This window comes from Bactrocera dorsalis, chromosome 2 (genome assembly GCF_023373825.1).
Source record: "Bactrocera dorsalis isolate Fly_Bdor chromosome 2, ASM2337382v1, whole genome shotgun sequence".
NCBI classification, from domain to species: Eukaryota; Metazoa; Arthropoda; class Insecta; order Diptera; family Tephritidae; genus Bactrocera; species Bactrocera dorsalis.
The window spans coordinates 27,009,269-27,035,987 of NC_064304.1; the positions used below are offsets into that span (position 1 = coordinate 27,009,269).

A 26,719-nucleotide genomic window follows, 5' to 3' on the forward strand; every position below is an offset into this window, starting at 1 on the left:
TGTGTAAATATTTTTGCCACGCCTATAAGCAGCACAAATCGATAGTGTGGTGAGTGTGACTTGTTTCCTCAAAAACCAAGTATACTTTTAGGTGATTTATGTGAACTCTTACATATGTTTTTGGTGGGTATTTGTGGTGAGTATGATCTGATTTTAAAGAACCAAGCATACTTTTAGGAGCTTGATATGATCTATTACATATTATAGTTTTTTTGGGAGTATGTGTGGTGGGTATAACTTGCTTATGTGTGGTGACTTATTTTTAAAGAAACAAGCATACTTTTAGGATCTTGATATGATCTATTACATATTATAATTTTTTTGAGAGTATGTGGGTGGGTATAACTTGCTTATGTGTGGTGACTTATTTTTAAAGAAACAAGCATACTTTTAGGATCTTGATATGATCTATTACATATTATAATTTTTTTGAGAGTATGTGGGTGGGTATAACTTGTTTCTTTAACCATGAAGTATGCTTTTAGGCGCCTGTATAATCTACTACATGTCAATGTTTTTGTTTTTCATGATCTGTGTGCAACATTTGCTCATTTACAGTTATTGTAATAGTTTTGTAGAGTGTGGTGGGTTTAGGAACTGTATATAGGTGTATATTGGAGAGTAGTCTCTATTGAAAACCGATGGTAGACGTCTACAAAGTGGTTAAAAAACAGCTTTTGCTTATCACTTACATATCTTCAATCATATTTTTACGATTATAACTAGCTTAAGATTTATTTATTATATAGCATGTGTTTAATTTCGATCCTTTAACGTATCCATTTAGGGTTTTTTTTATACAATTCGATATGCAATCAAGTCCGATTTTAGAATATTTCAATTTTTTTATAAGTTTATTGCTTAAGTACTAGTGATTATTTACCGTTATTCATTTATTTCTTCATGGTTAATAATATTTGCTTAATTTATAATGTTTTTTCGTATATTTCTAAATATGTATATATGTATGTAGGGGAAATTATTTCTAAATTAGTTCAGCAGGTTTCTACAAAAAAATATGCTATACCTTTTAAATCTGAGATAGCGTAATTGATTGCTAAAAAATTGATAATAATATTGCTGCTATAACTATATTCGTGCGCTTTACCAAGAGATGGTGTAACTCCATTATTACTCCACTGTTCCAATAAGCGTGGGAAAGCTACTTTTTTAGAATATCCCATTCATTTAAACAAACATTTTTTTGACTAAAATATATCGTGGCTTGTGACTGAATTATTGTTACTTGTGCAAAGTTCTTGTTCATTACTGAAGAATCCACAGTCGAAATTCATTCGTTTTTTGGTAGAAGTTTTTGCTGAACATGATCTAGCTGAGCGAAAGTGCCAAAAGATCGATTTGAAAGTTTTGATTTTGGCTTGGAAGACGAAGAATATCCTGGGCGGCCAAAATAGTGTCAAACACAAGAAAAACTCGCACAATCTTCGGTAGTCGCTCACTTTTCGGGAAGAACTTGCAGAATCTTCGGTAGTCACACAAGCAGTCATTTCAAAACATTTTAAAGTTTGGAAATTGGATGCTAAATGAATTGAAGCCCAGACAATTAGAAAAACGATTTTGCATGCCAAAAATGCTGCACGAGTTTACAAAAGAGAGATATTTGTAACTTGTGATAAAGAATTTATCTAATACGATAGTCCTAAGTGTAAAAAATCATATGTGAAAACTAGACAATCAGCCAAATCAAAGGCCAAGCCGAATAGCAAGTTTTTAGTGCGATATTATGAGCTTCTAAAACCGGGGAAAACATTCATCTAATTTATCTAACGGGTGATCAAAGTGGAGGTAATTTCTTCAATAGCCTCTTTTAGTCAGATCACGCGTGGGTCGTGTCAAGCTGTCATGCTATTTTTGTTCAGTGTTGTTTCGCATTTCATCATGGAAAGACCACCACCACTTCCCACATATTGCATCAATCAATGGATTTGTTGAGAGAACCGAAGACCAAGAATTAATCACGAATTAGTTCCATCTTTGTTTGCAGAAATTTAGCCAAAAAAATTACAGAAAATACTACAAAAGTACTTATTTATAAAATATTTTAGAAATCCTGCGGGAATTAAAAAAGGAATGTTCTGAAGCATCAATAAGGTAAATTATCACTGCAGGAAAATTATTCTTTTCATGTGTATGTACATACATATGTATGAATATATAATAATATGAAATTAATAATGATTGTTAAACATTAAAGAATTTTAACTTATTGCTCTTGTTAGAATGCAATTTACTCTTAAAGCATAATTAATACTCAGCTTAAGGTTAATATTTTCTTGTGTTTTTTTTTTTTGTCAGTATTATTAATATTTTCTCAACGCAACGAAGTAACCTTGTTATATTATTATTTGGCTTTATGAATTAACATTGTCATATTTTTAAAATTTTGTGTTTATTTTATTTATTTCATTAAAAAGCTTTTCAACTACTGAACTTGCGTAACAAAGTTTAACGCATAACTCCAAACTAGTGAGGGTTTTTCTATAAAACTTTCTTAGGATTTTTTAAATATTTTTTTTCTTATAATATTATTCAATATTTTATATTATTTTTCGCTCATTTCACTCAAGTTTTAATTGTAATTTAATTTTACAAGGCATATTTAGCAACATAACGAAGACGTAACATTTTTTTTTTAATTTCCTTACTGACTTTGAACAATGCGTGTAATATGAAATAGATCTTTAATTAGAACTTTTATCTTTTTGTCTTTTATTTTAACTACCAAATCAACAAGAACTAGCATAGTGCAACAATTTCAACTAAATTTCATGCAAATGTTGGCAATTAAATTGTTCTCTTTTATTTTATATTTCTATACATGTGTTAAATTATGTATATATGTATAATAAGGTATATAAATAAATGAGTAATTATATGCATGAACCTTCTACAGAACGCAATTTTTATACATTAACTGTGCACTAATTGCAATTATTAATTAACTCTTTAATTTTCTCCGCAACTCAATTTTTTTCATTTACTAACTTTAAGTCATTGTATTTGTAGAATATATTTAAATACTTAAGTCAGTATTATTTTTAAATAAAATGCAACGCATATTGTTGCTTAAATTGAAAAGTTAATAGAATAATCAAAAAAATGTTTGAATTCAAAGTCCAAATAAGTATATTTCCTGTTATATACATATATACTAGTAAAACATATATGTATGAGTATTTGATTTTTATAATTTGTACACAAAGAAATTATTATGAAAATAAAAGCAAGAAGTTGTCATTTCCAAATTTTTATAAAACTCTCTCTCTTGATTGCTGATTGACGCTTGTCCAATAAGCATTAAGCTGCTCGGCTAGTCATTTATGCCAGTGTAACCCATGAAAAATTAGCCAATTTTCGTGAATTTAAAAAAAAAAAGTATCCGATCGAATGTTTCGAACTTCTTTGCACATAATAAGGTATATTTTTAGCTAGATTGTAAGATTTTTATTTTACAAAAATGTTGAAAACTAACGGTGCTATGTGCTGTCTTTGGAGGTGCCAAAAAAAAAGTGCCCCAACTGCTGACATGATTCCGGCCGAATGCGTAGCTGAGATAAAAACAAATTCAGAAAGGTTATTAATGTTGAAGGTATTTCCTATACAATGACCTACAATTGTTGAAAAATATCAAAAATTAACAAAATGGCGTAGTTTTGAAAAAAAAATTACGTTTTTTTAGATAAAAAATGGTCGTTTTTTAATGCCAAATTGACAAATTTCAAGCAATCAGAAAAATCGTAGGTGATTGTATAGTAAATTATTCAACTATCCCCAGTTTTAATTTAAAGTCAATTGGTCAATTTCTCGTTGAGTTATGATACCAGCAATTTTGAAAAATGTCGTTTCTAGAAAAACGCGTTTAAAGTTCCACGTACATATACGAGTATGTATATGGTTATACCTGAGAGCGGTCGCTCTTTAGAATACTGTCATTCAAAAACTATTCAAGATACGACCTTGCCGATTTCACAGGATATTTTTAAAAATATAAACTATCGAAAAAGCAAACAAAAAAAAATTTTTTGAAAGTGTCGCATTGGTAAACCTTAATTGAGTCAATTAGCGCTTTGTGGTAGATAACTAGTTCATCGTCGAAATGATGATGGGCGCGCTTACATATCTTTTTGACTAATTTTTTCCTTTTAAAACCTTTTTATGTGCCAAACATGCTGTAATTGTGTCGATTTAAAATATTTAGGGGTCCGGCTTATTTTCACTTAACATAGGAGAAAAATAATTTTCAAACCAAAATTATCACTTTAAGATATTAGAGCTTACATTGGGACAAATAAGTACCCGAAAATTGTAATAAAACGCAAAACAATTAATAATTCATTAATATTTATTTTGTCGCCTTCCAACTAATCACCATCATTTATACCAAAATTTTTGCAGTCCACGAAACACTTTTCATAAGCACTTTTTGGGATGGCCTTCAGCTCCTTCAGCGAATTTTGTTTTATTTCTTCAATGGACTGAAAACGGGTTCCACGGAGCGGCAATTTCAGTTTGGAGATCAACAAAAAATCACACGGAGCCAAATCTGGTGAATTCGGTGGTTGATCAATGATATTCATTGTGCTTTTGAGTTTAAATTCGGTCACGACCGTACTCTTTTTGAAAAAAAAAATCAGTTTTATCGCGACGAGGCGAGCAGGAACGCGTTTCATACTCAAAATATCAAACAAAAAATTTCGAATGGAACTGCGAGAGATGTCAAGCTCTCTTGCCATCTCTTTAACACTTGCCTGACGATTTTCAAGCACCATATCCTTCAAAAGTCGTCTAGAACGTGGCATGTCTTTAACTATCTCCACACGAAATTTGGTTAGAAACACACAATTTGAGACAAATTCTTTGTTCGATATTTTTATCCATTGTAAAAATTGCAACGCACTACTTAGGTATACCGACTTAAGCAGCTGCTATAAACAAACTAGTTAACAGATCGCGTTTATTTTTGGCATAGTAGTTAAGGACAGTCCTACAAACTTGGAAAAATATATTTTTTTGAAATATTATATATCCTGAGGAATTAAATAACAAATTCCGGGTGCATTTTTGTGCCGATGTACGTTATTAAAATGAATTTTCTTAGAAAATGCAGAAAAAAGACCCCACTAAACTATTCAAGCCATCTTTTGGCTTCATTATCATTGGCATGTATCCTGCTTTGATGTATTTTTGCTTTAAAAAATTATCGATTATGGTCTAAAGTGTCTGAAAAAATATCGAATTTTCCTAACACGCCTTAAACCCATATTTTTCCTCATTATTTTATTTTTTTTAAATGACGAAAATTTAGCTTATATCTGATCAATAAAGCTTTTTACTCTCAAAAAGTTTAGAAAAATAGTTTTGGAACTTATACTAATCAACTAAAATGAAAGTCAAATTAAGCAAACAATTATTTTTAATGCTTTAAGTGTCATGGTTCTTATAATGTTTATTTTAAAATGAAGAAAAAAATTAAATTAAGAACAAAGATTTTAAATTTCATTTGAACAACTGAAATTTTTATACTTTTAAGTGTTCAAAAACGCAACCATAAACGTAGCTTTCGAAATCATAAGTTATTAATAATTAAGCGCTGCAAAAACAACAAAAAAAGAAAAACAAGTTTTCAAAATATAACAAAATAAGTCGAACACAAAACTTAGTATGTATGTATGTATATGGTATATTTTTATTGTATATCGGTTTTTATAGTGTGTATTATATGAATGTTTATTCAACACATAAGTAAATATGTAGTATATGTGTATGTGTGTATGTAAAATATGTATTACATATAAATCGTATAAGTATATTTAATTAAATTTATAATTAATGCTATGGTAGTTTAGTAATATTCATTCATTTCTCGTCATATTTCGCTTCGTCTCGTTTAACATACAGTAGTTCATTAACAGTAAAAGTGATGTAACGCTTGATTTAAATATGTTTTTTACAATATACATACATATACATATGTAACTATATTTTATTTGCTGCAAAGTTTAATGCAATATCAAAGCATAGAAAATAATAATGTTCATATTGGTAATTAAATTTTTAAGCATTAATTAATTAATAAATAATTTTGAAGAAATTAATTATAAATCAATGCTTAAAATCTATTAATTAATTAACGCTTTCAACTTAATTATTAATTAATTAATGCCTAAAAATAAAGTATTAATTTTTAATAGTTAATTAAATACTAATTAATTTTGAAGCAGTCAATTATTATGATTAATTTTAAGCAATAGTTAATTAATAATTAATTTATTAAGCATTATTGATTTGCTTAAAAATTATTTATTAATTAAATACTGTTTAAAAAATTAATTATTTATTTCATTCGTTAATTAGTTATTATATTTTTAAGCATGAATTAATTAATAATTAATTATTTAGGCAATATTTATTTGCTTAAAAATGATTTATTAATTAAAAAATGTTCAAAAAATTATTTATTTATTTCATTAATTAATTAATGATTAATTTTAAGCATGAGTTAATTAATAATTAATTTTTTAAGCATTATTTATTTGCATAAAATTAATGAAATAATGTTTAAAAAATTAATTTTTTATTTCATTAATTAATTAATTAAGCATTTAAGCAAATTAATTAATGACTTTAAACATTAATGAATTATGAATTAAAAAAAAAATTAATTTTTAAGCATTAATTAATTAATAATTAATTTTTAATTATTGTGCGATAAATTTTAATTTTATTTAAATTACAACTTGCATGTATGCATTTCGCTTCAAGTTTTATTTATAAGCTTTAACGCTGTGCGCAATACAAATTTTCAAAAATTGTTTACCTTTCATTTGCACATATGATATGATGCGTCATACCAATAGTTATATATATTTTTGTAAATATATGCTATATATAATTTTCCATTTTCCACAAAGGTGCAGTAGCACATTTCAATACACACTTGCTTACAAAATTAAACAAAAAAAAAGTTTTTTTTAATACGAAATATTTTTTTAATTATGAAAATTTAGCAAACGATTTTTTTTTTTTAATTTCGCATAATTATTTTAGTTGCCATTTAGTGTATTTTTGTAAAAATAGTAATTTTTTTGAATTATTTCAAATTATTTTGTTACCTATGCATTTTTAAATAATTTTCGCACACATAACCTCTTGCAAGCTTAGCTTTTGATTTAATTATTAATGCTTCAATACACGCTTTTGTTTTTGCTTTCTTTTTGTCACTTTCCGCTTGCGTTTATTTGCAAATTGTCACAATTATTTTAAGCAGTTTTTTTAATACAATTTTATTTTCACAGTTACATCACTTTTGCGTTGCCGTCTTGTTTAATGCTAATGCATAAAATTCAAATAACTTTCGCATTCATCATATTCGAGTATTCAAAATCGTTCCCAAAAGCCGCACTTTTCTTATTAATTTTTACTTTCTTTAGTCACTCCAATTTTCCATATTTTTTTTTGGCAAATTTGGTTGAATATTTTTTTTTTAATTTTTATTAAATTTCGTTAATTTTATATAAAATTCATTTGATTTTTTTAATACTAAATTTTTACATTTGTTTGTTTGTGTGTATGCATCTATGCATGCATAACATAATTGTCTTTCTTGCTTAGTTGCTTAGTTTCATGATTTGTTGTTGCTTTCTCAAAACTCAAACACAATTTCTACACTATCTATACAATTCATTTGATAGTTTTCTAAATGCTATAATGCTTTTCAGTTGCAAACGATTTATGTGGAACTTAGGTGAACAAATTCATTATTAACTACAAATTTCTTACAGTTATATTGCCTACATATACATTTATATATATATTGTATATATATGTATATACTATATATGCATTTATTTCTCTATGTATGCAATATCTGAATGTATATATGTATATGTGTCTTGTCTAACTTTGAGTTGCATTTTAAATTTTCTCTTTTGTTTAAAGATTTTTCAACTTTTTTTCATTTTTCATTAGTGTTGAAATGTTTTCTACTAAACGCACAGCTACAAATTGTACTGGTACAAAAATTATTTACTTAGGTATGCTGGGTGTGTGTGCTTTACTAATACATTTACGGTATTGCACGTATACCATCGAGTGTTGATCTTAATATTAGACTGCCTTCGACCCAGAAGTTCGGACGATCAATCATATTTTGCCAAAGAGAGAGCTCCTTGCCAGTTGCATCCATCCATTCGACGGGGCGTCCGTAGCTTTTGCCTGGAAAATAAAAAATTTTAATTCATTTATGCACAATTTAGTTTGAGTGTCATCTTATATATAAATCCATCTACAGACAAGCTTTATTTGAAAAAAAAAAAATTAAAAAACAAAAAAAAATTTCTCAAATTCTAAACTTTAATTAGTTAATGCCATTCAAATTTTTTATTTAAAAAAAATTCGACAGGTGGCAACTCTTTTAAAAATTTTGTTCAATTGAACGAAAGTTTTCGCGTTTAAGATTGAGTCATACTCGTATATTGTCATACTCGGAAAAAAATTTAATACTTTTATTGAATCAAACTTTTTAAACAGATGGCAACTATACGTAAAAATATTTTCAACTAAATCTTTATTTGAAAAAAAATTTCCTTAAATCCCAACATTTAGTTTCATAATACTATTCATATTTGAGTTAATCTAATAAATTAATGTTGTAAAAAATTCGATAGGTGGCATCACTTTTCAAAAACATTTTTTCTTTTAAAAGAAAGTTTTCACAATTAATATTGAGTCACATATTATCTCATTCAGAAAAAAATTAACTTATTTTATTAAATTAAATTTTTCAATCAGGTGGCAACTATTTGCCAAAATATTTACAACTAAGGATTTCAATAAAAATTTACTTAAACCATTTACGTTTGCTACCTATATTGGAAGCATTCATTCCTTTTATCAACTTCCTCAAATAATATTTTCAACCCTTAACCTCTTCTTTTTCAGGTCTTTATCTACTTAGTGTTTTCCACTCAAAAATTGTCTATAGTTAGCTTAAATTAAACTTTTTAATTTCAAACCGTTCGAGAGCAAAGAGATTAATAAAAAAAATTACAAATCCAAAAATTATAGAAATATATGTAGATAGAGAGTTAGAATCTAGACTGTACTCCATAATTTTTGCTTAAATCTAAAATCTACTCTAAGAACATTTTCTTACCTGTGCCCAGTGAAAAGCGCACACCGCCGAGGAACTCATTACTCGCCAAACGATCGTGATCCCACACCGTTAATTCCAGCGCGCGTTCGGACAAATCGTCCAGCGATACGTCCTCATAGATAAAGGTATAATTCCAAGTGGGATGTAATGAGCGTTTCACAACTGGCGTTTTTTGTTTGGAGCTACGCGTACGGTCGGGCAGCAAGTAACTGTAAGGAAAAAGGTTTTGATTAAAAATTTATACATACATTTGTGGTTAATTGCCAAGGACCATTTGAAAGAATAATATACAAGGAGTCTTTAAACTCTAAATAAGCTCTATGGGGCACATTATAGGATTTAATACTGAGTCCGCGTTCGAAGGAGGTTTTAAATTTGTATGATTATGATTTAGAAATGTATTAAATATCACCATATTAGGGGAGAATCTCAGGCTTCATATGGGCTAAAGCTTAACCCCACAATGAAATTTTTTTTTGGAAAAGATCGGTCACCGTTCTCGGAAAATACTGAATTTGACTTTGATCGGACCCACTTGGCTTTGGAAAGATCATTTTAGCTAAATCCAAGTACTCAATTGTACCCGGTTCGCCATTGGAGAGACTGGAGTCCTAATGCATTGATTCAATGGCTCAGAAGATAACTCTAAGCAATATGTACTACTGAGATATGTTAAAATATGATTTTGTTGATCTAAAAATAATATATTTACAGATCACCCTCAGAACTAACATCAGTGAATACAAAAAAGCACCAAATTTGGAAGACTTGAGATTTATGTTTCTTAAAAGCAAATACATATCTTTCTATTCACTTGATTTTGCAAAGCCAGAATTACAGCTATTGCGTTAACCTATACCCAATGCTCACTTTTGAACTATGGATTAACTTTTAAATGCACTGTCAGGGCCCGAGGATGACAGCAGTGTAGTGCAGTAGGAGAAAAAAATCTGTAAACATTGTTGCACAGCACAAGACTTTCCTGTTCGCTACGTGCCCAAGAGGAATGCAATCCTCTCCCCCCCTAAACTCCTCCCCTCTTTCTTTCACTGTCCTTATTATTTCATTTAATTGAGTTACCCACCTTTTGCAGAAAGCATCACAAGTGCCATTCACTTTAATCGGACTCAAATGTTTCGCCTCCTTCACGAGCACATGCAGCTGACCGCCTTTTGTCGAGCGATCGGAACGCGACGCCACCGATTTGATGCTACCAAATTTACGCAGATTTGAACTACCGCTGCAGGTGGAGGCACTACGCATAAAGCCGGGACGCACCATCTCTGGTGGTATATACTTCAGCCCGACAACAATATCACCGCGATACGTGGCTATCTCATCGAAGGGTTCACTCTACAAAAAAATTGATAATAAAACAATAAAAAATTAAGAAAAATTCACGAGTGTAAGAGCTTGGCACTTACCCGCTCCTGCAGCAGATACCATTGCGATTGTGGATTATCGAATACTTTGCCCTGCAAACTGACGCTAACTTCACCGAGAAAATCATTGCGTCCGAACATATCCGAATGCCAGACGGTGAGCCACAAAGTGCGTGACTCCAAGCTTGAGATGGGCATGTGGAAACGTAGTATTTCATCGAAAATTGGATTGAGTGTATGCTTCTTGACTTTGGTTTTACGTTTGCCAGCCTTCGATTTGTCGGGCAGCAAATAGACCTGTGTTGTCCAAAAGAGAGTATATAAAGTTAGAGCAAATTTTTTCGTATGTTATTCATAAGTTAGCCTACCTTCACATATGGATCGCTGCGATTGCGCTTCACATCGACGGCAGCGAGATCTTTGCAGCGCACCACATGTATCTCCAGCGCGCCCAGTTTATAGTTGTATTGCATGCCGAACTCAACCTGACCTTTGACTACCACGGTGCCATAGCGTCCCTCGCCGGCGCCAGAGTAAACGCTGGCCATGGAATCCGAGCGCAGCTAATGGGTGAAAACAGGCAAATAAAAGGTTAGTGGAATTGGAAAAAAACTAAAACATATACATATATGCATATATGTATATAAAGTAAATAATAATAAACTAGTTTTTCTGGTATGAAACCAATTTATTTTTATTAACAAAAATAATTAAATATAATATATTATATATAAATATAATATATATAAATATAAATATATACAATTTTTTTTTATTGAACTTAGTTATTTTTTAAATATTTTTTTCATATTTACTTTTCAAAAAGATGTATTCAACCAATTAATAAAAAATTTCGAATCCACAGCTGTTTTCCGCGTGTTAAAGTCAATTTATATGTATGAAAGAAGAGTTCTCGTTCAATGCCTTTACATAGTTCTTTGTTTCTTGTTTTCATTTATACTCATACATATATTCTTACACATACATATGTAAGTATGTATATGTAACGGGTGATTTTTTTGAGGTTAGGATTTTCATGCATTAGTATTTGACAGATCACGTGGGATTTCAGACATGGTGTCAAAGAGAAAGATGCTCAGTATGCTTTGACATTTCATCATGAATAGACTTACTAACGAGCAACGCTTGCAAATCATTGAATTTTATTACCAAAATCAGTGTTCGGTTCGAAATGTGTTTCGCGCTTAACGTCCGACAAATTTTGTTCAGCGATGAGGCTCATTTCTGGTTGAATGGCTACGTAAATAAGCAAAATTGCCGCATTTGGGGTGAAGAGCAACCAGAAGCCGTTCAAGAACTGCCCATGCATCCCGAAAAATGCACTGTTTGGTGTGGTTTGTACGCTGGTGGAATCATTGGACCGTATTTTTTCAAAGATGCTGTTGGACGCAACGTTACGGTGAATGGCGATCGCTATCGTTCGATGCTAACAAACTTTTTGTTGCCAAAAATGGAAGAACTGAACTTGGTTGACATGTGGTTTCAACAAGATGGCGCTACATGCCACACAGCTCGCGATTCTATGGCCATTTTGAGGGAAAACTTCGGACAACAATTCATCTCAAGAAATGGACCCGTAAGTTGGCCACCAAGATCATGCGATTTAACGCCTTTAGACTATTTTTTGTGGGGCTACGTCAAGTCTAAAGTCTACAGAAATAAGCCAGCAACTATTCCAGCTTTGGAAGACAACATTTCCGAAGAAATTCGGGCTATTCCGGCCGAAATGCTCGAAAAAGTTGCCCAAAATTGGACTTTCCGAATGGACCACCTAAGACGCAGCCGCGGTCAACATTTAAATGAAATTATCTTCAAAAAGTAAATGTCATGAACCAATCTAACGTTTCAAATAAAGAACCGATGAGATTTTGCAAATTTTATGCGTTTTTTTTTTTAAAAAAGTTATCAAGCTCTTAAAAAATCACCCTTTACATACATACTTATGCACCTTTGCTCTCCTAAGTGAATAATCATGGCGAACTCAGTAGCGTGCAGCTGCATCTGTTATTTATGACTTTGTATTAATTCCCTCATTCGTCACAACAATGCTTTGGCTTTTGTGAACGTTCGCTATTTTCAATGCAATGAGAAAATTCTTCTTATCTTCACGCTTTTCATTCCTAAATATTTACTAATCGTCTATTAGTCAAACATGAAAGCAGTGCAGTTGTGCACTTGAAAAACGATTAAGGTATGACTAAACACGAAAGAACTATAAACTTCGGGTGTTACGCTTGACTTATACCCCTTATGAGCGAAAGAAAATTTCTGTAAGTGTATGACGTTTTTCATTTTAGGAGTAAAATTTTTCAAAAACCAGAAAAAGCCTTGTCTTCAGTAGCACCGCAGCTATAATACCCTACCCAGACAATCATTTGATTTGTTCAGTTTATGTGGTAGCTATGTACATACATGCTATACATAGTGGTTCAAACTGAAAAATTTATTTGAAAATTGTGGCATGGTATTCTGTGCCAAAATTCATGAAGATATCTCGACAAATATTGTATAAAAAATTTCAATACAAAAACTTGATTTTGATAGCTCAGTTAATATGGCAGACAATACTACAGTGGTCCGATATTAGCGATTCCGACAAATGAGCAGCTATTTGGGGAGAAAAGGGCGTGTGGAAAATTTCTAATCGGTTTCTCAAAAACTGAGAGATTAGTTCGCGTATTTACAGACTAAAGGGGAGCAGATGGACAAGGCTAAATCGACTCAGCTCGTCACGCTGATCATTTTTTTTACATTTCTTTTAGAGGATATTGCCTTCTGAGTTTTAAAAACGTCGTGGCATTTCAGGGTATAAATATAAGATCTGAATAATATATGTATATATAGATGTGCGGTTTTCAATGAAGCCTTTTTTCGGAATTGGTCTTTTGGACAGCTGTTACTTGATTTATAGTCTGTTGGACTTATCGGACTTACTTCGAAACAACGTTTGGAAATCGTGTAAATTTGTTACCAAACGGTACGGACAACATAATCGCCCACCAGAGTCGGTAATTCGAGCAATCCTCAATTGGTTTCGTATCACGTTTACTCTAGTAGGTAATGCGTATATTCAGAGACGCCGCTGTGAAGCAGAGTACTGAAGAAGACCCGGTTAAGCTCATCCGTCAACACCCATAACTATTGAAGCCATCCACTTTAAGGAAGATCGTGGCAACGATCCTGACTTTTACAAGAAAGTTTTGTTCAGCTATACAAGTACCGACGATTTTCAGACCTGGGTTTTCTTTTCACTTGCGTAAATAAGTACTTTATAATTCTGTTTTTAGCCTTGGCTTATAGAACCAGGCACTTTCAGAGGGAAAATTTTGAATTTCTAACAATGAATACAATTTGTAACAGTTTTCTTTAGAAAAATATACTTGAAATATTGCCGCTTAAAAAGAATATATTCGTAGAAAGCAGAGATGATCATAGCAATTTACATTTCTCAGTGCTATTCAATATGTCATATGTGGTGACCTAGGAAGAAACCATACTTTGGACGAAATACTTCTCAAAACTTGTTACTTTATTTAGTTTGAGATTTCAGGACTTTTAAGACACAACAATTTTTAAGAAGGACTTGAGGTGAATTTTGAAAATTTTTTTACTGAAGTCTACCACTGATTTTTTGTGAAAAGCTAAATACAGTGTGACAAAAAGCACCCGGAAATTGTACTTAAACTCCCCGGGTAAATGATATTTAAAAAAAAAGGTAGTAAAACTGTCCTTAATTACCATGCCAAATATGAGGCGCAATCTGTCAAACCGGTTTGTTTTCAACACCTGCTTAAGTCGGTACACTTCTGTAGTGCATTGCGATTTTCACTATGGATAAAAATAGCGAACAAAAACTTGTCTCAAATTTTCTATTTCTAAAAAAAATTTCTAGTGCGGAATTATTGCGAGTGTTGGAAAAGGCTTACAGTGATTCAGTTTTATCAAAAACACAAGCCAACAAGCCAGAGATCGTTGAAAGATTCGTTCTCGACTCGCCTGGTTCTGAACGAGCTTCGTTCGACCTCTTCAACTGTTGAAAATATTAAAGAAGTGAGAGATTTGGTGCTTGAAAATCGTTAGGCAGATGTTAGAGAGATGGCAAGAGAGCTCGACATCGTTGGCGAGTCCGTTCGAATGATTTTGGTGAAAAATTTGGGTATGAAACGCGTTCTTGCTCGATTCGGCCCGATAAAGCTGAGTTTTTTTTTTTCAAAAATATCACGATTATGACCGAATTTAAAGCGAAAAAGCAATTAATACCATCGATCAACCACCGTATTCACCAGATTCGGCGGTAATACGTATTAATACTAGTGGATAAGAATAATTTTTGAAAGTATAATATAAGTATGTGGTAGGGGCTGGAATATGCAACCTCCTCAGTTTGGAGATACACGAGAGTTAGTCCTGCCATTCATGATTTATATAAATAAAGTATATTTAAAAAACATCAATATTGTTTATGTACACTAAAAATAAACTAAGACTACTACCACGTAAAAATATTTTACGAATCAAATATGTAAATAAAAGTTATGAATTATTTAATATGCAAAAATTAAATTTCTACTTACACCCAAAGAGCTGAGGCTATCGCGATTTTGATGCATCGCCACCAAACGATCGATATCCTCATCCGATTGCGCCGGCCATGTTTCGCTTGTGCCACTGCCACGTGACTGGATCGGGCTGGCTGTGGACTCATTGCGTTTGCCAATAACTGGCGATTGATTGGATTCCTCGGCGGCAGCTTTGGCCTCCTCTGCAAGTGAACGAAACGAAGACAAAGCCAAATCAGTAAACAATTTAATTAGTCGTAAATGCCAATATAAGCATTTACATACATATGTACACATGACTGCATACGACTATGTGTGAAGTTAGTTAGTAATGAGTAAAAATAGTTGTAATTGCAACAAAGCACTTAACGCGTAATGAAAATACACTTACGTACGTACTCATTTATGGGGAACGAATGTGGAAAAACGCTGCTGTTGTGCATGCAATCAAGCGTATATATAAATTTAGACACATGTACATATGTATATATTGGTTATGTGCACCCAAGTAGCATTGATAAACGGCCGCACTCCCAAAAGTCTATACTTGCGCTCCTACGGCGACGATTGTGCAAGAGCAGCAAATATTTAAAGAGGCAAAACCAAAAAAAAAAAAAAAATTATAAAAATAAACGTGTCTTACAGCCGGTTTTCTATTGTAGATACATATGGAAGAGTATATGTATGTACTGTTATAAACACTTTTCGTTTCGCGCTTTGGGTTTGCACAAACTTGACTTATCTTTTTATTGTATGCATTACAATAACAACTGAAACACGCTTTATTCGAATCGCCAGCAATAGTTAAGTAATTAAAATAAAGTGAATGTGACACGAGACACGCTTTCGGATATATCGATTATGGCTGGTCAGCGGATAGTGACCATTTCTTATGACCAAACGCGGCAACGGTGCGCCAATGTACTTATTATGCACTGTATACATTTCTATATTAACATGTAAATGGATGAATCAAAGTTAATATGTATAAGTACATATCGTTTATGGCTTGAGAGATAATAGGCCGAGTTTTTCCACAAAATTTTTGGTCAGTGTCTCGATGGCATATTTCTCATATTATCGACTATGAATTTAAAATTCCTGATGGCTGATTGATTGCTAAGAGAAAGCTAATAACTGTATATAATATGCATTATAAATATAAAACGAGAAAAAATGTTGCAACGAAGCTAGAATACCTTTCACAAATAAAGAAATTGATTTTGATTGGTCGGTTTGTATGACAAGTTTAGGTTATAGATATCCGCTCTAAAATATTATCGAATATATTATAATTGCTTTGTTTTGACGTTGACTCTTGCCAAATTTCGGGAAGATATCTTGTAAAATAAAAATTGTTTTCCATAAAAGAACTTGAAATTGAAAGATCAGTTTGTATGGTAGCCTTATGATATAGTAATCCGATGTCACTAGTTCCGACAAATAAGCAGCTTCTTAAGGAGAGAAAAACGTGTGCAAAATTTCAGAGCGATATCTCAAGAACTGAGGGATTATTTCTCGAATATACAGACAGACGGGGAGGCGGACATGGCTAAATCAACTCGGCTCGTCACGTTGATAATTTATATATACATTTTATAGGGTCTATTTCGGGGTGTTACAAACTTTATTGACTTGTTTAAGGCATAATTATCTGAAGAATGTGATGTAGTGGTTAGGGAATATACCATAGATTTGGCTTCAGTTTCGGACAAACAGAAAAATGTTTAGCTTAATAGCGATCAATATTGATGAAATATCAAGACTTCGGGCGTTCTTGTATCGAGAAGAAGTATTCTATACAATCTATCAAGCGTTCAGAGTCATCCTAAAATGTATAGAATCTCTGTTTCTACAGTAAAAAAATGCTACCGATATCAAAAAGTGAGATCAGGTATTATCGGGTCTTTGTACAAAGCGCAGGCGATCAATCGTGAGCGGTTTGCTGACATTCTATGATAGGATTACAAACGAAAACATAAAAAAACACATAAAATGATTTTGGTGGTCTGAAAAAATAAGTTAATCGAGATAGTCGGCAACTCAAAAATATGGAAAGAATTCGTTGGTCATATTTTTCATATTTTTTGGGTGGATGAAAGTTCTGTTCGAGCTCAAAGTCGATAGAAAATAACAAAAAAATTATTCTTCCGAATCAATTTCATCACCTTCAAAGCAATCGCCGTCCAATAAAACACACTTTTTCCAACGCTTTTTCTAGTCTAGTAGTATTCTTTGTTGACAGTTTGCCGGCGGACTGAATTCATAGTACACGACACCACAATAATCACCTGTATTTAATTTTTGACCACAGTATTATGAAAAGTCCGGATAGCATCCGTTGAAAATAATCATTCATTGCAAATGAACCATTCGACAATTATACGAGTGAACTCTATGTGATGAATCGGTTCCTAAACATGGAAATACGCAACAGTTAACTGGCAAAGTCATCGCCTTTCTGGTTTTGGTTTTCCGGATCAAGCTTCCAGAGAGCATTTTCTGCTCCCAAAACTGAGGTCAACGCTTACTGGAAAGAAATATTGCGACACTAAAGAGGTAATCGCCCGGAACGAAGCCTATTTTTTTAGCAAAAGATAAATTGCTATATAAAAATGGCTTCATAACATTCGAAGATCACCAATGGAAGTGGGGGATCGTCGTCACTTTCGATGGATTTTCTTAACGGGAATTGAAGTTAATATTGAGACCAATCTAAATTAATTTTTAGAAAATATATTTGTAAACAATACTTTAGAAGATAACATATAATTGTGGATTTCTTGTATCTCACTTTTCTTTTAATGATTTCAACTCTATATATTCATTATGTGTTTACTTTAATCCAACATCAGACACGCTCACTACTGTAAAAGTTCGTGCCATTTACTTAATATTATAAAAGTGGATTCATTTGGTTTGACTTTTTCTTTTCTAACTTGATCTAGCTAAAGATCTACATACATATATGCATAGAATAGTATGATATGTAAACTAAAATCGGGTATTCGCAAAAAGTCCCTCTAGCATTTTACAGAAAATTTTCTTTATATACAAGTATTCTCGTAGAATTATTCCATTTATTACTCATACTGCCGTCATCGTCACAACAAAAAACAATAATAATAATAATAAAGCTTTAATATCACGAGTTCATTAACTTGATAAGAGCGATAAGATATCTGAAAATAGTAACTTTTTCCAACTGTTGAAGTAGCTGCAGGTCAAGGCAAACTAATTCCCCCATCAAACACTAAACATATGTATTAGCAATATTAATCTCAGACACATATATGTATATACCAGCTTTTTATTAAAATTTTTATATTTTTGCAGTGCTTAGAATAAACAACAATGACTTTACATAAGCACCTATAATTATATGTATAAATAACTACCAGTCTGCATGTATGTAAATAAAGTGTGCATTTAGTTTGAATGTGTGCCATATTGGTAGTCATAAAGTTATATATTTTATAGTTAGTTTATAGCGAGAACTGGCTTCGATGAGGTTTTGCTTTGATAAAGCAATCATTTGTGAGACTGACAGAGTTGCTATACCATATGTGTGTATATACATTTATTATGGACTATATTGAGGAAAGCGGTATTTTATTCTTTAATATTAATATATATTAATTTATGATGTGAAAGGTGTTTTGATAGCAATAGTTGATATAGTTTAGCACATGCGATTTAGGAATAAAGTGTTTGAAATTAAGATTTTTCAAAATTTATTTCTGAAATATGTCAAAGCTTTCGTTTCACTTACAATTTCGGGGTGTATTTCTATAAAGTATTAATTTTAACTGTAATTTTTGAGATAATCAACCTTATAAAACACTTATCTTAGATGTTTGACGAAACCTTCCAACTTCGTAGTGGAGTGAATTTGATTTTATTTGATTTTTAACGGCAAAGGGAGGCTTATCCAAGTTTTGAACCCCTTGTGATCTCAGTATAGCAAAGTTTCCAGAGTCGTTTTTCGAAATATTGAGGTCTTGGCTAAATATGTGAAGGGTAGGAGAACATGACTATGTTCTCATTAGTAAGATAAGGTACATCTCCACCACATAATGTCATTATTAAAGATGTGAGAAAACACAAATTTTCTAACTGATTTGTAAATAAAGTTTTTTCAGACGAGTGGTTTTCAATGCTAAAAACTCCTTTCGGAGTTGGTCTTTTTGACAGCTGTTACTTGATTTATACCTAGTTTGGTTTGTCATTTCATAAATTATTTTGGAACATTATTTGCATAACAATATGCCTAACGCATACCGCGCTGGGTACAACATTCGGTTGACATAATCCCCCAGGAGAGTCAGTGATTCTAGTAACCACAGATGTGAAGCAGAGTATTGAAGAAGGGCCGAATGAGTCGATCAACCATCGGATGCAATAACTGGAGCTATGCTCATCCACTTCATGGAAGATTTTGCAGAAGGATGTTGGTTTGCGGGCTTATAAATCTAGATGGCCACCGATTCCGAAATTTTGCTCAGCTCACTTTTGGTTGAACGAGTACGTTAATAAACAAAATTGTTGCATTCGATTATATAAAAGACATAGCTTGGTATGATCTATGAGTAGAGGAAATCATTAGTCCATATTTCTTCAAAAATGTAGCCGGTTATAAAGTTTCTGTCAGTGAAGCATGTTATAGAACTATGATTAATGACTTTTTCGTGCTTTGAAGGATGCTGAGGTGCACGATTTTTGGTTCCAACAAGACAGTTCTACGTGTCACACAGTCAACGGAACAATCCATTTTCTAAAGCAAACTTTTGGTGAGCGTGGCCTCCAAGACCGTGCGATTAAATACCGCTGAACTATTTTTTGTGAGGTTAAGTGAAGTCTTTTGTTTACGCCGCCAAATCCGATTTGATTGACCTCTTTGAAGATAACAACACACCGAGGTTGCTGCAAAAAGTGGTCTCTGCTGCAATTTATTTGGTCACTTGTTCCAAAAACATTCTTAAAATATAATGGCAAACCCTTATCTTGGTAATAAAGCTAAATTCTCGGCCATATCATTTAATAATATGCGTTTTATTTCTTCTTTAAAACCACATGCTTCAAAAAACACTCTTTAAAATGTCTCGTTTATCAAATTGTTCTCTAGTGGTTCCCTAAAGGTTTTTTAGTGATTGGGCAACGACGTCATCTAACGAAAGGTGGTCGAGGAAAGATAATTAGAATATTAAAGGATGACTACGCTTCAAGGTTAGCCTAAAATATGAGCCGTTCGAAAGGATTTCAATACGAATCGCTTCTATACATAGCTATTATGTAAATGATTTGTGAATACAAAGAAAATGTTATCAGAATATCTCAGAGTTCAAAACGTGGTTTGGTACATAAGTAATATTTTATCAAATGTGGATTCACTACTTTGACTGGGTATAATACTGCGTAGTCGAAAAAGTCTTTTCGTATTTTGTCAATAGATATCGTTGCAGTAGTATATATCCAGTGCTATCAATAACATTGTGCCATATCATACAGTGTTGGAAAGTTGAGATTTGAAGTTTTATTTAACTGATCAAAAAAATTCGGGGAAGTTGGAAACAGTTACAGCTGTTCATAATTGAATGAAAATAATGAAGAAATTCGCTATATGTTGAAATTTTTTTTATAAAAAAGGGAAGAATGCCGCAGAAGCCACCAATGAAATTTGTGAAGTTTACGGTGACCATGCTATACCAGATCGTGGAGCACAGCAATGGTTCGCTGCTTCCGTTCTGGAAATTTCGGTATTATTTAATTTCGTACTTATATCGAACTGTTGCAGACATGGATCAAAATTTTAAAAATATTATTTTCATTATTCTTTTAATATTATTTACTTAGAATTGAATGAACTTTTTTGTATTTAATTTTTTCCCCACAAAATTCTCTCCCTTCAACCAGTAAGCTTGAACTTGTCAACTCTTCGCCGACTCTCAGATTTCCGTCGCCTTTACTACCTTAAATAGCGCTTTGAAGAACAGTAGAGCATTCAGGTTAATATCAGCTTTTGAATTTTATAGAGAATCGTAAAAAATTAAACTCCTCTTTTCTAACAATAATAGCAAAATAATAGTAACGTCAAATTTGACAACTTCATTAAATTCATTGCATAAATTTATGCGCGAAAAGCATAAAATTTGGAACCATATCGATGCTTGATTGCGATGCCAAAAGTTAGGAACGGAAATTTACGATGTTAACACAACATAAATTCCAAAAAGTGCTGCATGCAGGAAAGAGTGCAAAATTGCTTGGTGGAGGACCTTGGGAGAGGTGTTGCTTAGAGTTTCAGTGGCGAGTAAGTAATTTGCAATTTGCAGCTACTCATGTTTTTATAGACTATACGAAAACCATAAATATGATATAATTTGTGCTGCTTAAAGTAGTCATAAAATATTTGTGAGTTTACCGAAATATTTATATTATGAGCATACATCAATATTTGTGCGTGAGGAATTTAATTATGTGCGCTTTACTGGCTAAACATTCCGCTTGCTGCTAAGCTACGAGTACAGTGAGTTGCATGTGGTCTCACCGTACCCATGTGTGAGTGTGTGTGGGGGGTATACCTCCTCGCTTGTGCAGCTCAGCTGTTGGCGCGAGTAAAGGTGGCCGGCGCGCCACGAAACTGCAAACATGCGGCGCATTCAATTCGTCCTCCTCGAGCGTCTCGAGGAAGCGATCTGAATTGGAGCGCAAACTATCGTCCCATGTCCAAGCGCGTGGCTTTAGCTTCAACAAACCACCATTGCTGCTGCGGCGCCGATAGACAAATGCAGTGGGCGGCGGCGGCTGTGACGCCACATTACACGCGCCAACTACTGGCGCACTGCCGAGTACGTTAACCCCTTCGGTAGTTTTAGTTAGTGTGTGCGCCTGTTTAGTAGTTGTGAGCTCATTCTTTGGCATACTTTGTAATTGTGTGGTTGCTATGGTTGGCGTTGTGTCAGCCAAGGCTGCTGGCAGCGCGACCATGTCTCTCTGTTGCATTTCATAAATGTACGCCGCGAATTTGCCATCGATGTCATCATCCTCCTCCGAATCATATGGATAACCACCTGTGCGTCTGTCACAACAACAGCAGGGTAAACAACACCAGCGCCAGCACTTCGCAGCACCTACGCGCTTACGCCAACCAGCGCGACAGGAACAACACCTCGGCCGCTTTTGTTTTTTTGCTGGCTCATTCCAGTAATCTTTGTATCGGTTATGCGGTTGGGTGGCGCGTTTTCTGCGCGCGCATGCACAGCGGTTGTAGCACAGTAAGCGGCGCCACCAGCGCTTTCTGCTATGACTGCGGCGCTTTTGTAGTGTTTGTTTCGACGCCGTTGAAGCGGTGGCTGTGGGCGTTGTAGTGTCGCGTGTGATGATGCTGCCGCAACTGCTGTTGCTATAACTGTTGCGCTTGCGATTCAGCGATGAATAACTGAAATTGTTGTTGTCCGTGGTTGAGGAGCTCGAAGCGCGTTCTAGCGCCACAGTAGTGTAGGCGGCGTCACCCGTTCTTGTTGACGGCGTTTGGTTTTTCGTGCGCGCGCTGGTTAATTTTATTTTTGTTGGTTGTGTTTTCGTTGGTTTTATTTTAGCCTTTGTCTTGCTTTTCCCGTAATTGTGTATGGTAGGCATGGGCTCAGTGGCGCTAGCATCTATACGAGCGCTACCGCCATTACCGTTAGCAGCGCTCAACGCGTTATATTGCGCATCTTTTGCTTTCTTACTTTTCGGACGTAATAAACGCGTAACTTTTTTCATTTTGGGCTTAAGTTGCGCGCGCGCGCGGTTTATAGCAGAGCGCGTATTTGGTAGTTTAAATTCGGGTCAAATTCATTTAATTGAGTTCACAGCGCTAATAGGAAGACATAAAGGGTTTGTTCTTTTTTTAAGAATATGTTAGCAGGCCGCTTGTTTTTTGCTGTTTCAAATACGGCGCGAGTGGTAAACAAGCGGAAATCATTAAAGAGTCTTACAACACGAAGCGTACATACATATGCCCATATGGAAGTAATTCATAAACATACTTTGAGGTCTTGTAATATTTTGTACTTTTACAAAGCGCTACAAACTAGTTAAAATATAATTAGTGCTCGTGCTGCTAGAATAAGATTAAGATACGATCATCAATCTCTTTTCTAGAGAAGCTCTTACTCTGCTCTAATACACATAGTGTTAAATGTTGGTCATTTTTGTAACACATTAAAACTAGTAGCGGTAAATTAAGTGCTCATGACTTCTTACGAACATTTTACTCGAGTTTAAGGTCAAAGAGATCGTAATTACATCTCGTGCTGCGAAAGCTAATGACTTCAGAAAATCTCACAAAAGCAGAAGCGAAATATTTTGTTTGGCAATAGAAATTTTGCTGAAACAAATGTGATTTATAATGTATATATGTAAAAAGTAGACTCGTATATGTAACTAATTATACCCAATAAAAGTTGTGAATTTCGAATTGTAACGCAAATTAAAATTGAAGAAGTAATATATATTTATTAAACTGTAGTAGACCAGGCTCTGTTACAATATTAGCCAAAGATACTTGAAGATCAGAGATATGTAAAGCTTAGTACTCAGCTCTCAAGAATCTTAAAAGCTTAATATAAATATACGATTAAGAAACGGTCCAGATACTTTACTTCGATAAAGTTACTTGTGCTATTACGCAGCTCTCATGAAATCTAGTTCTAATTTGTAATACTTTTCTTCAATAAAATGCGAATATGGCAAACCTGTTTTGCCAACAAACATCAAATCAACAATTGTTTCTTGAAGGAAATTCGAAGTAATCGTCAAATTCATCCTAAATTAGTTGAAATCATTATTATAAAGTATATTCCATTTTGAAATGTTGTATAAAACCAACCAGTCATCAACAACATTCCTTAAATCTCAATGAAAATATTTGTGTTACAATACACATACATATATACATACCTACTCACAAAGGTTGGTTACTTTGTTTATTCTCTCTTGCTCGGCTAATGTGGATCATTCACAATGCGTAACCAGCTGTCAAATTTACTGGAGAAATAATGTATTTTTTTTCTTGATCAATTACTTGAGAGCTGCGTACCAACCTTAAGTGATGATCCTCTTGCTATATGAATCAGTCCTAAAACTCAGTATGTAAGGCTCAATAGCTACCACGAACAGCGTACGAAAACACTTCTCTTAATAATTTTAAAGAATGATTTTAATCAATCAATAAATATAATGAAAAGAATATTGAGAATTTATTCTGGAAGTAAAAGAGAAGAGATTTTCTCTTTCAACCTGTATTATTTTTGGCTGCTTGAAGTGTAATTTAAGCAAAAAATGAAACAATCAAAATTTCGAAAATTCTTGACTGGTCTAACGCCTGATGCCCAAAAATACTCAAGCCATTATTGCCATACATGGTGGAGATTTCCAAAAACAAAATGTACGAGTATGCAACTTAGAATATACCTAGTGTACCTATATTTAAGTGAGGTTATACGACGTTTGACCTCGTGTGTGACCTCTGAAGATTGCCTTGAAGCTCCCTAAATAGTAAAACACATAATTAATGAAGCTTCCAGAAACCCACATTTCTGAAATTTTCATTAACCTCAAAAAAGTAACAGAAAGCGTTCAATAAAAAATAACCCGTGGGATTTAGTATTTTATCTTAGACAATTTTAGCGAAAGCTTCTTTAGAAATGATGCTTCAAATATACATACGAGTATACTCAGTCCTTTCAAAATAACAATCACTTAAATATTCCCATCTTACCTAAGGTATTAGGTATTCACCTAACAAATCTTTTCTAGGTTGGTGTCACCACTTATTTGGGTGTGCGTCTGGGGAAATATTTGTATTGGGTAGTCGTAAAAGTCGTTTCGTATTTTGTCAATAGATATCGTTGCAGTCGTATATCTCCAGTGCTACCAATCACATTGTGTCATACCATATAGTGTTGGAAAGATGAGATTTGAAGCTTCATTTAACCGATAAAATAAATTCGTGAAAGTTGAAAAAAAGTTACAGCTGTTCAAAAATGAGTGAAAGTAATTTCGCTTTATTTTGAAATTTTTGTATAACAATGGGAAGCCATCAATGAAATTTGTGAAGTTTACGGAGACGATGCTGTATCAGTTCGTGTAGCACAACAATGGTTCGCTCGCTTCCGTTCTGGAAATTTCCATTTACACTGATGAAAGTTTTACACTGATAGAATAATATCTCTAGCGGAAAAATGGCAAAAAGTGGTCAACCAAAATGGTACAGATTTATTTATTTTTTTATTATTATAAATTAGAAAAAAAGGTTGAAGTTTCATTAAAAATACGAAAATACTTTTTCGATTACCCGATATGTATACTACAGGTTTTGGAACTAAGATCAGGTCGAAAGTGACCTGAGTTGCAAATATCTACCTTTCTAAAGCAGGCCAAAAAATCTTATTTGTACGTTTTTTTTGGAGTATATGTAAGGTTTAATTTTGATAAAGTAGACTTCGCATTTACATCGAAATTCACAGGGAAAACATATTATTTTTTGGTGTAGTGACATACAAGATTTTAGTAAGTAAGAATAACTGAAGAGTTCAGTTTGAAAAGGCATTAATTAAACATTTAGCCATTGATCCAACGGAAAAGTGAGGTTAGGTCAGGCTAAAAATAATCTACAAATTACATGTTAACAAATTGACACTTAAATAATTCAGCACTAACTTCAACTAGTCCACAGCAGTACAGATTTCAGTTCTTCTTTGAAGAAACGCTAAGAAACTATGACCACTAAATTAAAAAATCGGAAAAACTACCAGTTAAGCTCATTATAAGCATTGTCAATGAGTAAGCTACCTAAGTGCAGTTGCATTTCAGATCAAGGTAGATTTTTTTATCACCAGCAATTGTGCGTTATTGCTGCGTGTGAATACAGCTTAAGGCTGCGTTCGTTGGTTGTTCGGTGTAACATTTTTCACAGCTATGTATAACGCTTATTTCCGTTACTAAAGAGTTTGATTGCAATATGAAGGTCTATTGATTTCATTATAAAGCTGTTGTTGCATATTATTTTCCAAGAATTCCATAAACATATGTATTTGAATAATGCGCTTAAAAGCTACAACGCTGTTATTGAATGCGAGTACATTTTTTTATCAATAGCACAAATTAACGGCAAATCATATCAATTGCCATTGTACATTTAACCTTTGAAGGTTTCTTGTTATTGCATGAAAATTAAATTAAATGAATTAATTTGCTTTACATTTCAATATGGTGACTCAGCACAAGTTTCATGGAAATATGCACGCTATGCGGTGGTAAAATTTTTCAAAAATTAAAAACAAAAATTTTTGGTTTTTTTTGGTATGATTTTGTCTTTTGAATTTGTATGCAGAATGATTAACCAAGTGTGGTATTTTAAACTAGTGAATTTGTAGTTGAATTGTTTTTATGTTTTTTGTATGAAAATTTTCAAACTTTGCATAAAAAATGTAAAGTAATTTTATAAAAGCAAATATTTCTCCAAAGCATTCTGCGCTTGAGAAAACTTTATATTTGTGTTTTGTATTAGTGAAATTCGCTCAAAAAAATTGCAAATA

At 33.0% G+C, this 26,719-nt stretch overlaps 1 protein-coding gene across 4 annotated transcripts in view; it reads right to left on the reverse strand.

The window, feature by feature from the left end:
• Nucleotides 1–7,072: 7,072 nt before the first annotated feature.
• Nucleotides 7,073–26,719, reverse strand: part of LOC105234237 (uncharacterized) — a 276,684-nt gene continuing 257,037 nt past the window's right edge. For all 4 annotated transcript variants that reach the window (XM_049448650.1, XM_049448649.1, XM_049448652.1 and 1 more), the window contains 6 exons: nucleotides 15,153–15,340; nucleotides 10,926–11,120; nucleotides 10,600–10,854; nucleotides 10,260–10,528; nucleotides 9,176–9,384; nucleotides 7,073–8,235 (listed from right to left, as the gene is read on the reverse strand). In XM_049448650.1, coding sequence (XP_049304607.1) covers nucleotides 8,087–8,235; nucleotides 9,176–9,384; nucleotides 10,260–10,528; nucleotides 10,600–10,854; nucleotides 10,926–11,120; nucleotides 15,153–15,340 — 1,265 coding nt within the window. In that variant the 3' untranslated portion in view covers nucleotides 7,073–8,086. The remainder of the gene's footprint in view (nucleotides 8,236–9,175; nucleotides 9,385–10,259; nucleotides 10,529–10,599; nucleotides 10,855–10,925; nucleotides 11,121–15,152; nucleotides 15,341–26,719) is intronic.